General features: G+C 34.7%; 1 protein-coding gene across 9 annotated transcripts in view; it reads left to right on the top strand.

Annotated features, from left to right (window-relative positions):
* LOC142339546 (MAP/microtubule affinity-regulating kinase 3-like) overlaps positions 1-12,741 on the top strand; it is a 125,541-nt gene that overhangs the window by 100,474 nt on the left and 12,326 nt on the right. For 6 of the 9 annotated variants that reach the window (XM_075389670.1, XM_075389671.1, XM_075389664.1 and 3 more), the window contains 3 exons: positions 992-1,051; positions 5,015-5,170; positions 11,659-11,842. In XM_075389670.1, the coding sequence (XP_075245785.1) occupies positions 992-1,051; positions 5,015-5,170; positions 11,659-11,842 (400 nt within the window). The remainder of the gene's footprint in view (positions 1-991; positions 1,052-5,014; positions 5,171-11,658; positions 11,843-12,741) is intronic. The other 3 variants (XM_075389673.1, XM_075389668.1, XM_075389665.1) reach the window with 1 other exon arrangement.

Below are 12,741 nucleotides of genomic sequence, written 5' to 3'. Positions count from 1 at the left end.
CGAGTTTTTTTGTTCTTTAGCGTGATGAAGTTTTTGGTCACACGTGACTTACGTCAATCTCAAAAATGTCCTCCTTACTTTGAAATTAATTTTTTTTTAATTCAAAGAGATAAGCTCAAGTAAATGTGTGTCACACCAAATGAAGGTTATTTGAGAGCAGCTATTAGAAGCAGCAATAATTCTGACAGATTCTTGATCAAAATAGAATTTTTGAGCATTTAATAAAAAGATTTGTTTTCTGTTTCTTTTACTATCTTTTTGAGACTGCATACCGACGAAGCTATTGCGGCTATTTTCTGGCAATCTGTCAGCTGTTTTTAATTGGTCTCGAGGAAAGTTTGAAGCATTTCTTGGAATATTTTTGCCCTTTTGTTCTATATTTTGATTTCACTTCTCGAGTGACTTTAGTGACTTTTTCACGCTTGATTTTTGCGTGACCTAAATTGTTCCTACTCAGAAATTAAGTCTTTCTGAAACGAAATCGACTGTAAGATAAGCAAGCACAAGGGTCTGATGGCCGAGTGGTAAATGCTGCAGTGGATAAGTGGGTAGGTCATCGCGGGTTCGAACCCCTCCCTAGTCGGATTTTTTTTGCACTCATAATGAAAAATTTATCTAGGCCACGGCCCCCTGTCGTTCGAGAGAATTTCATCTGACGCTTGTCGGTCATGTTTAATTTTGATGTTTTGCTGTAAATTTACAAAATTTTTGCTTGTCTGGCAATGGTATGTCAGTCTGCCGATTGAGTCAGTGATTATCAAATTTTGCTTTCAACCTTTTGGATTGTAATTCAGGACTTGTTAATTAAACGAAACCTGGCCTCCCTGAACCGTATCAAGCTTCTGATAAAGCAAACTCCTCGCGAGTCGTTTGAGAGCAATTCGCCCGAAGTTAGTCAGTTATGTTTAAATACGTTTCATGATTCATACTTTTCATGAGTCGTGTCGTCCAAATTCACTGGTCAAGTTCACAATTGATTCTATATTTTCAGCGGCCGTCGTCACAAAAGTTTCTCAGTTTTCACACATCATTCTACTGCTGTTTCTGCAGGGCAAGTAGCACACTCACAATACATCGGACAAACAACCCAATGGTCTCTTTATATCCTCGTGACCTGTGAAATTCTAATTTTTCGAGGACTTATCACATTCTACATTGTTTTTAGCATTTTTGAGAACCTGAAAAACAAAAATACTGGAAATATGTCTGAATGTTAGTAGTGGGTAATATATGCTATCCAGCCACCTTTAAAAAATCACCTAAATTCACATATATTAAATTAAAAATAAAATAAAATGTAAACTACCTATTTTTTTAAGGTGGCGGGATAGCATATATTACCAAGAAAGAAGTAATTTTGCCCTGATAATTGTTTGTTTAGTTTGGTTTAAGGGTAGCACTATTATTCAACTTAGTGTAAATCGTGGCAAAGAAGTACAACTATGAAACGTTGATGGCAATTTTGTTCCGAGTTAAGAAACTGTTGGGATGTTTTGATGTGATTTTCTACTGATACTCATGAGCTTAGCTTAACTGTGTAACTCTGTTAGCAACATTGTCTATGATGAACTAGTTAACATTGTCTGTCTGCTGAAATTGAGCTACTATTCAGTACAAACAAATGTCATCTTCATTTCAATCATTATCGATTCTGATCGTCTCCGTTGCTGATAGTCATAGTCTCGTGTCATCTAGTAAATGTGTCCATTGGTGGCTTTTTAATAGTCACCCTTGTTTTCTCAGCTGGCTATTAGTGGCCCTATTTTTACTACTCGAAGCGCAGTATAAACAAGTTTTATTGGAGTGAATTTTGAACCAGGAATTGACGGGTGAAAAGTTTTTCAGTCGTTTTATTGTTGAACAAAATTGAGAGTGGAGCCAAAAGATATATGATTTTTGTTCAAACCGCTATTTTTGAGAGAGCGAGTTTTTCTTTTCAAGCTTTTGTTTTTCTTATCAAGCTTCTTCTTTTTTTCTTATCAAGATTTTTTTTTTGTTTAATTTTTTTTAGTTTACGTGGTTTTAGTAGGCTCTTGCAAAAAGTTAAATAAAAATAAGGATGTTCAGATAGTCTTTTGAAAACTTTTTAATAATCAATTTGGGTTTTATGGTATTTTATCTGTTTTATTTGAGCTGTTTTATCGCATTCATTGGAACTGAAACGACGCCTATTGCTCAAAATAATTTTACCTATTAAACAATTACAGTTTTTATGGTATAAAAGTCATTGGAACTGAAACGACGCCTATTGCTCAAAATAATTTTACCTATTAAACAATTACAGTTTTTATGGTATAAAAGTTTTCTTGCTGAGAAAAAAATTCGATTACTTTTAAAATTATTTTCTGCCAATTGCTTGCAGTTGTTCACATTTCCGTAAATGTTAAAGTTTGTGAACCTGAGATGGCTTGCCTATTGCTGTATGAGCAGTTTAAGCTGTTTCATTGTATGAGCAGTTTAAGCTGTTTCAAAAGAAAATGATTTTTGTTGTAAAGTTTACTTGCTTCTGTTATATAAAGAAGTATTTGAACTTTTCAATTTTTTAAATTAAGTTGTTTTTAGGCTAATTTCTCCTATTATTTTTTAAAAGTTTCTACAGAATTTCTTTTCAATTGCTTCAGCATAGAATGTACCAGTTGATTGAAAGGGAAGTTTTCATGACTGAGACTACTCTTCGAGTAATTTCTTTAATTTTTGAGACCATGTTTTTTTACTTTGTTGAAAAAACTTTTTTACTTTGTCTTCACCTTAGTTCATAGCTTGTTTCACATTTAGTGTGAAATGTTTTTGACTTCTGTAGGCTAGTTTTACTCTTCTCTCATTCCGCTCAATGTTCTTCTAAGCAGCAATTACTTAGCAATTTTATCTAGAATGAACAAGGCAAAATCGAAAAGCGAAATTTAAAAATGGCAACGGGTTAAACGCCTAAAGCACAATTTTAGATGCCTGCTACTTGAACTCTGCTCTTATAAGTCTTGGCTAACATCTCTAATGCTCATTGTATTGATACTAGTTCCTGAAGTCTCATTAAGAAGCAAGAGTATGCTCAACTACGAAATCAATCAAATTGGTTCGCGCCTTCAAAATGTTTTTGTACAACAATCAATATTTATCATTGTTTTTCTGTTCCTTCAGTCCCAATCGGTGTTATGGGAATCAATGGCGGCTATTTTCCGGCAATCTGGTGGATATGTTTCTTTTTCATTCCGAATCGGGGTTATGGAAATCAACGGTGGCTATTTTCCGGTAATCTACTGGGTATTTTTAAAGTTTTGCTTTTCTCCGCTGTATCTTCCGCCCGACAATGCTGTTCTTCGGCTAACGTTTTTATGGACAGTGGATTTCGATTTCAGTCTATTTTTCTAAGTATTTGGAAACTGTGCAAGAAGAAGATCTATGTGCTCCAAATAACAGTACTATAGGGGGTTTTGTGATTGATGCTGTACTGGACTGTTTTTAATAGCCGCACAGCGATAGCTGGGGCTATTATTGGCCTCCTCTTGGTTTTTTACAATTCAAAGAAATTGAATTGTATGGAGGCGCTGTCTTTTTTTTAAGATCTGTTCACACATTTTCATGATTTTTGAAGTCAAGTTGGAGTAGTGATTTTGGTCACGCCGAAACAGGAAGTGGAGCGAAAAACCGATTGGTTTTGCGGCGTGAAATTTTTCGCTCTAAATTTAAAGTAGAGTGAGAAAACGGTGTTTGAACAAAAATTCGCTTTCTCGCTAGTGGTTTTTTGTTCACATGCGGCAATTTCACTTTGATTTTTACAGTTTTTCGATTTTTTGGATCGGTTTTTTTCTAAATGGTTTTCCCATTTCATTCATAGTCCATTCTTGGTCTAATTTTCTGTTTAGTGAACGAAAATTCTTTGAATTGTACGTCAGGACTTGTCCTGCTATGTTTTTTTATTTCGTCGTCATGATTTTTGTTATGACCATATGACGTCACAGCCACTTTTTGTTCATTCGTTCTTGCAATTTCAACTCAATTGCATGTGTGACGTCATTTTTCGCTCTTGGTGGAGCGAGTTTTTTTGTTCATGCGCGTGATTATATTTTTGGTCAGACTTGACTTACCTCACTCTCAAAATTGACTTCCTCAATTTGAAATTGACTTTTATTTACTTTAATTCAAAGAGATAAGGTCAAATGGGTGTGTGTCACTCTAAATGAAGGTTATTTGAGATCAGCTAATAGAGGCAGCAATAAAATAACCTATACAGATTTTTAATCAAAATATAACTTATTTTAATCAAAATATAACTCAAAATATAACTAGATTTTTTGTCGTTATATTTGCCGAACGCAATTGGATAACTTTTTTGCCCAAGTAAATCAGAGCTGCAAATGCAACACCTAAATGGACTGAATATTTCGCACCACGATTTGCTTAAGCTCATTTGCACTAACCAAATGCAGCTTAATTTTGCCACATCTCATCGGAATGTTTTTTGTCTTCATGTGTATGAAATTCATCTACGGTTGCGTCAGTTGATTTAATCAGCAGAAGCACTAATTGGAAAAATATATTTGGGATTATATGTTGAATTGTCCGACTTTCTTCATTTTCACATCTTAATAACATTTGATTGGATCTAAGTGTACCGTGATATACGGACAAGTTTGAATGACTTTCTATTATGAGCGTTATTATAAACATTCTAAGAAGTCGCTAATCCTGGTAAGCATCGAAATAGATTGTTCAAGACAAATGTCTCCCTGCATTTGTTTCCAACAGCACCGATCTGATTCGAAACGGAGCTTGTTTCTTGATACATGTACAAAACTCTTGCAAGATTTTACATATCTTGATTTCATTTTGGTTCGTGCTATGGAAAGAAGTTGCTAAGATTTACAATTTTTTCTCAAGGATAGAGGGCAGTCATATATGAATGATTTAAATAGACAGTTATTTATTATTATATATTATCACATTTAATAGAATCGAATTTACGCGGGAGTTGGCAGGTATTCAAAACTGTATGGTTGAAAGTGAGTTTTGTCTTCAGGGATGCGGACGCTAATGTGACCAATGGGGGAGGAGGTGGTGGTATGGGTGCGGGTGCAGCTGGAGGTGTGGCTGGACCGGGAGGACACAAGCCCAGATCCCTCAGGTTCACTTGGAACATGAAGACCACCAGTGCCATGGACCCTGCAGATATGATGTAAGTTGCGACCATTTTTGTATTTACAAACCACTCTTGTATAGAGCAAGCCGGATAATCTGCTCGATTGGTTATTCTTTAGACACTTTTTTTACAAACAGAGATCGTGTTACTGAGCAAAGGGAGTAAAGTGATCACTTGTAATAGTTTCAGAGCAGATTATAGCCGTTTGCCGTTTTTTTTTTAAAAAAAATGTTACCGTTTTCCCGAAAAATTGTAAAAAAAAATTGAACATTTCGAATTATGGAAATTATTGAATTTTTTAATTAAAAACAGCTCAATGTCTTGATTTCCTTTCAGTTTCTCCAATTCTAAATAAGTTTAGTGCTTTTGAAATCAAGATTCGGGTTATCTTAGCTGTGTCGAGCAAACTTATGAGGTGGTCTTATCCTTCTAAGCTAAGCACCATTCAATTCAAGTGATTGAATTGGTATTCATAATAACGACACACTTACGTCATATTGATTTCCTTGTCATCGCACACAAATGAAAGACAAATTTTTGTACTACTTTTATTTTTCTTCTATTTACTAACAAAATGATATGTTTTTTCGTTTCCTAAGAGGTTTTCTGTCTCATACTTACTGCAGAACAAAGCCGCCAACTCTTAAACACCCGAGATTATTTACCGTGTCTTCATGTTCTCATTCGACGTAATTCTTACGAAAGGATATTAAAACGTTTCATAAATTTGGAAACAAAATAATACTGTAATGCTTGTTTGATTCCTAAATACTTTATTGATTCATATGTGAGTAAATTGTGGCAATATTTTTTGCGCGCATGTTAAGCTTTTTTGTATAGGTTATATTTTGTTGAACCAAAATTGTCTGGGTAAAATGTGCAATTGAACCAGAATCTCGAGGACCACTTCTTCCCGAGTTCGCAATTTGTAAAGAAGAGGAAAACTTGCGTTGGCTGGGTGTTGTTTTTGATTTGAAAAATTCCTTCTGCAAAAAGTCCACAATAATCGACAATTCTTAAAAAAAAACTCGTGTAATTTTTCTAATTTCTGTAAAAATTGTTTTTTTTAATAAAGAAGGGCTGAAAATCGCTGTTGCATTCAGCTTAATTGCAAATTTTTATATCAAAGTCTTCATATCAAATTTTCTACAGTGTTTTTTTAATTGCTCTCAAACGAAGTTTGTAGCAATTATATTAGTCCTGTCGGTCTTTTTTTATGCGATTTTTCGCTTGACCAATTTTTCGTCTGACGCTTTTGACTTTTCGTCCTCAAAAACGGGATAAACAGGTAGCGCCCAGCGGGCATTATGTGCTCTTAGAGCCTTTCAGTTCTGTTTCAGCTCAAACTGTCTTGGAGACTTATACTTATGGTGTGAGGGGCGGTTCTTAGAGGTTGACACCCCCTTTGTTGACCCCCCCCCCCCACCCCCACTATTGGCTCCACCCCCCCCCCCACCGCGCTTTTGCCCCCCCCCCCCCCACCCAGTGCTGCCCCCATCAGCCCCCGGTGCACCCCCCCCCCCGTGGCTAGCTACTGACCAAGCCAACCGCTCGCCGGTCGTTTGAGAGCAAGCAATTCGCCCGACGTTAGTCGGTTATGTTTTATTTTTGTAATGCTTTTTGCACTTTTTTTACCACAACACCTCGTTTTTTAATAATGCGTTTTTTGGAAAACTGTCGTAAAAAATCTATTTTGTCATGTAATTACCTTTAAAAAGGTGCAATATGATTTTAATAAGCTTTCGTTTTTTTGATAAATAATTATTTAGTTTTTTGCAAAAGTGTCGTTGTTTAAAGAATCGTATCCTAAAACTTTTACTTTTTGTGTAGAACTTTTTGTGCAAAATTGTGTTGAAAATGTGTTTTTGGAAATTACCTTTTAGAAATCTACATTTTAGCTCTAACTCATCGGCAAATAGTGTTTTTTTTTAAGTTTTAGTACAGAAACTTTTTTTGGAAAAAAAAATTGAACAAAGCATCCTGAACATTCTGCTTTTACCCAAATCATTTTTCATAAAACGTTTTTTGGAGAACTGCTTCGTAGAAACGAATTTGAGTTTCATTTTTCTTAATCAATGCTTTTGCGACGTCTCATTGTTCTGAAATTGTTTTTTTACATAATGCGTTTTGGAAAACTGCTTTAAAACAACAAAACTTAGTTGGATTTGTTGGATATTTTGAAGTGTTTCGAGAAGTAGAATGTACTAAAAGGCTTAGATCAGAAATTAGAAATTTCTCAGATCAACTAGATATTGCTAAATTATGTTCTGTTACATGAAGAAAACCTAAAAATGGTCATTTTTAATTGCTCTTGAACGAAGTTCATAGCAATTATTGTAAACGTGTGTGTTTTTTATGCAAAATTTTCGCTTGAGAATTTTGACTTTTCGAGTGACTTTTACTCCCTTGACTTTTTGCGTTTCGCCTGATCTAAAATTCTCTCTCAATGACAAATTCAAGCAGCTGAATTCAATTGGCGGCAATTTAATACTAAAAGTCAAATGAAAAGTGCGGCGAAACTGGTGCCATTTTTTTGCTTTAAATCTTTATAGTGGTATATGTTAACCTCTAATGTGGTTATTTAAAGCCCACTATTGAACTTCTTAGTCACATTTAGGCTCCCCCTCCCCCCTCTTCCGACTGAATCAGGCTGCAATTGATTAGAACTCCCATTAGTCGTTCGAGAGCAATTCTTGCGACGTTTAGTCGGTCATGTTATAAATTTTAAAATGTTTCAAATCGAATTAACAATTTCAGAATAATTAAATGTTAGGAGAGAACATTTTTGGGGAGTTTTAAGTTTTTCAAGTTGATCACATCATTTATTTCCAAGACACGAATCATGAAACACAGTTTTTGCAGAAAACATAATTCCAAAGTTACACAATATAAGACATTTTTGTTGAAATTTGATTTTTCCAAAAAAATTTTTTTCGTACCGGAATATCAAAATTAGACTTTTTACGACAATGATTTCCAAATCTTTGAAGGTTAGTTTTACAACCCGGCGCTCCAAAAAATGCATTTTTAATGTAGTTTTTGGTAAGTAGGTATTTCAGGTTGCAATTTTGTAAACAATGAAATTTTTTGTGACAAAAAGAAGCTGCAAAAACATTTGCTTTAAAAAACTTGCCTTTTTGTAAGAATTTTGCAGAACCTTTTTAAAAATTACATAAAAAAGACTTGTGGTTGAATTATTTAATACAAAATATTTTTACAGCAAATTACTTACAGTAGGAAGTCAGATATAATTAGATTTGTATCACTTTTACATAATAAAAACGGCTTTTCCGGAAGAGTTAGATAATACCCAAAATAACATTTTTCTACAGACTTTTGAATTATATTTTTTTGCAACTTATTATTTTTTTAATATTTTTTTAAAGACAACTTATTAGAAGGAAAATTCTTAAAGACAACTTATTAAAAGGAAAATTTTTTAAAGACAAATATTTTTTAAAGACAACTTATTAAAAGGAAAATTATTTTTTTAAAGAAAACTTACTAAAAGGAAAATTTAGGTACAAAAAGCATTTTGTCTCGGAATTACGTTCAAAAACTCTTTTTCTGATGATTTAGATATAACGAAGTTGCATTTCTGGAGAGCAAATTAGCAGCGAAATCAGCTCAGAACTTGATAGTATTAGTTCTTAGCAATGAATATGAGCAATTTGATAGGTTATTGATATATTTCAGATATTGCTAGTACTGGTTCCGAAATGATGCAGCTACTCGTCTAAACTCTGGCTTTGGAGGACAAAGTTCCTCTTCGTTTTCATCTCATGTCTTTTTCCAGTCATCTTTGAAGCTCGCAATTAACTGTACCATATGCTTTCTCTTGTATACTGGTTGCTGAGAGTTTTGACGACGTTTTTGCATATTTTCCTTGACAGGTCTTAAAAGGTAATCCAACGGAAGTAAACTATTGAAAAAGGCAAGATGGGCGTTTTTGCTGATTCCATGTATTTTTTCAACTGATGCTCTCTTTCTTTTTCTTTGGATTATCAGCAGCTTCAGTTTCTTTTGAGAAATCCAAAAGACTGACTGTCTTGTTGTTTCTTTGCTACCAAGATCTCGGTCAAGTGTGTTCTCTTCTTCTGTACGACAAATTGCTATACAAATGCTCAGTTATTGACGCGTACTCCCAAGCATTGTAATTTTGTTCTGGCTTCCGTTCCTGCTCGTTGTCATAATCGTCAGAAACAAACTAGAACTTCAATTCCTCATTTGGGCCCTTGAGATTCGTTCTTGTCAGTTGCACTGAGTTGATATTCCTTTTTCGGGGATATTTCTTGTCGAACACAACAAAAAGTTAAATAAAAAACTTTATTCTTATTAAAAGCTTAATTTTTTGAAACTATTTACTATCAGATGCATTTTATGTTGTTGACGAATAAAAAAGACAAGTAGAGTAGCAATTTCAAAAAATATATAAAACCATATTGCTAACCTCTATTAGACCGGGTTTTCGTCGGATGAGAATCTGGAAGTTCTCAGGGAAGTAAGCAATCTTTACTACAGGGCTTAGATTTGATAACTTAGTTTGGCGGTCAATATTGAAAGCGAAGTATCTGAGACGATAAGTGCTAGTTTTAATTTTATTACTGAATAGCATGAAAGTGAAAAGAGTTAAGTTTTTGTGTGATGAAAATTACATAATTTTAACGTAATTGTCACGTGGTATGACGTTATTATCAGTAACATTTCAATAGCGTGAGCTCTAGACTTTTTGAGCAATTATTAACATGTAGGTTCTTATTAGTGTGTGTTATCCGTTGATCTTATGAGTTCAATGGTGCCTATAAGGAGGACATCACCTGATTAGTTTGCTCAATGCAGCTAACGTGACCCGACACCGTCGCTTCTAATGCAAAACGCATTAAACTCGTTTAGACAGGGACGGCTAACAGTGTTGGCCGAAAAGATTCTTTAATAGCCGCACAACGATAGCTAGGGCTATTATTGGGGTTCTCTTGGTTTTTACAATCCAAAGGATTTGGATTGTATTGGTGTGCTGTCTTTTTTTTAAGATCTGTTCACGCTTTTTTCGGCTTTTTCACGTCAGTGAGAAGTCAAATTAGAGTGGTGATTTTAGTCAAGCTGAATCACTAAAGGGGAGCGCAAATCAGAGTAAGTTTAAGGAGTGATTTTTTCCAAACTACCCTTAAAGGGGAGTCAGAAATTGGTGTTCAGTTTTTCAGTTTTTTTCAGTTTTTGAGAGGCAGTTTTTTTTTCACGTGCGTCAATTTGACTTCTGATTTCAGAGTTTCTTTTCCTTGATTGCTTTTAGTATGATACATTTGTGTTCTAATTGCGCCTAGTTGAAATTTCTAGAATTCATCAAGGGGCAGCTGAAACTTTTTATGACCTGAACACTTTTTTTAATCAAAAAACATTTAAGAATTATTGATTTTGACAACTTTCAAATCTGTTGTCTTATAACTAAGTATCATAAATGTCAGGTCTCATTGGTTGATAATGAGGCGCAAAAGAACTTAATTAATGCTCCGAGTTGATAGCTTATTAGTGTTCATGATTTTGACGCTATTTTTTCTCAAAAATTCTACGTTTATTTTTTGATTTTTTGTTGTATTTTTGATTTTTTTTGTTGTCTTATTGTTTATTGTCATTATTAGCAGACCTCATAGGTTGCTAATAGGGGTTATTCTAGTTGATTAAATTGTTTCTGTTCAAAACTGATGCCTTCCATGACTTTGACATCAATTGTGTTCGAGAAATATAATAGAATTTCTGAGTTTTGCGAGTTTTCGTTGTTTATTATCTTATTATCTTATATATTTGTCTCATTATTTACCATTTTTAATGGTTTCTAAAAAAGTTTTTTTGTTTGAAATCTTTTCAATTCATAGCTATTGCTTTCTTTGACTTACATGCGGCTCGTTTTTAAAAAAAAAACTAGTGAATATTTGAGTTTTGCGAGTATTTATTGAGCTTATTGCTGTTTTATCACTTAGCCCCATTAATGACAGATTTCATCGGATGATAATGAGAAACAAGAGAATTTAATTAGTGGCATGAGTTCATAGAAGTCGTTTTTTGATTTTGACCGTGTCTTTAAAGAATTTTATGATTTTTTAGTATTTCTTGAATGTTGACGAAACTATGTTTTCTGTTATGGCCATCGTTCAAAAAATGGTTATCAAAGTTTCCCATGTAGAATGAATTAAGAAAATCATCGAGCTATAATGACTCGAATGATTGAGCTCATTGGGAAAGAGTTTTTACAATAGATAAAGAAGTTTTGATCCTTTTCGACTTATAGTTTTTTCATTGCATAGTCTGTCTGCCCCCCCCCCTCCCTCCCCCCCCCCCCACACACACACACACACACCATGCGCCCTTCACCTGCCTTCCATCATTTACCTCCCGAAAAGTGTTTTGAGGAATTTATTTTTGTCTTTGGCCGTTGCAATGCTATCGATAAAGCAAAGCTACTTTGCATCTATTATTACCAGCTATGTTCATGCTCTAAGTGCATCTTGCAAAAGTGTCTTTGCTCTTAGGAGTGAGATTCGGAAAATCTTGGACAACAACAACTGTGACTACGAGCAGAGGGAGAGGTTCTTACTGTTATGCACGTATCAGGATGTCTCTGGAGTTGCAGGGGGTGCTGGAGTGGCTGCTGCAGCTGTGGGAGGGGGATCCAGTGGAGGCTCTGAAGCCAATATCATCCAGTGGGAGATGGAGGTTTGTTTTATATCCTATTTCGTTGCCCTACTTCCAACAACCTGAAATTGACGTTCATGACGATGGCAGAGCGCTTTCTCGCATCGATATCACCAGAGCATTTCTCGTGAGCTCTCCAGTTTAGTGATAGTTGCGATAACGAGCTATTATTGGCCTTCTCTTGGTTTTTCTTTTCAATGCTACATTGTGTCCACTGAAATCAAAATATTTCTCGTGCTAACTTCAGAGCGGTATCTTAGAAGGTTCTTTATGGAATCTCTTCCGCAGATTTATTGGAATTGGGCATATAAAAGACCTTGGTATTTTTGGAGTTGGGTTAAGTTGTCTAATAACGGTTTCATGGTTAATTAACAAAAGGGCTGCTCGTCTCGTTTTCTTGTTATTCTCCGTAGTCCTAAAATTAGTCGTCTTCAGGAAAAATAATACAAGATATAATTATTAATAGCCGCCTCATCTTCTCAGCCGGCTATTATAGCGCTCCTATTTAGTTTTTTTACAATTCAAAGAATTTGAATTGTATTGGGGCGCTGTCTTTTTATTACGACTCGAAGAGGAGTATTGAAGAAGTCCTTTTTTAAATCAATTTGATTGGAGGGTGAAACGGGAAATGAAACGCGTGAAAAAATTTGGATTGATTTTGGTGCTGAACAAAAGTGAAGAGCGGAGAGTGGTTTTTGTTCATACCGCTGTTTTTGAGAGAGCGAGAAATTGATGTGTGAAAAATTTTTCTCTAAGCGAGCGAAATATTTTTGTTCACATGCGGCTTTTAAAAGCACTTTTTTAAAACTTTTGATGGTTATGAGGTTTGGTTATGATATTGTATTAATTTCAGGCTTGTTTTGATAGGAATTGAAGGTTTCAAGTAGTTAATTTTGAGTTTAATGCTCATTTGGAGGCTT

The sequence above is a fragment of the Convolutriloba macropyga genome, chromosome 5 (genome assembly GCF_964194025.1).
Source record: "Convolutriloba macropyga chromosome 5, txConMacr16.3, whole genome shotgun sequence".
NCBI lineage: Eukaryota > Metazoa > Xenacoelomorpha > Acoela > Convolutidae > Convolutriloba > Convolutriloba macropyga.
This window is presented reverse-complemented; position numbering and strand designations above follow the sequence as displayed.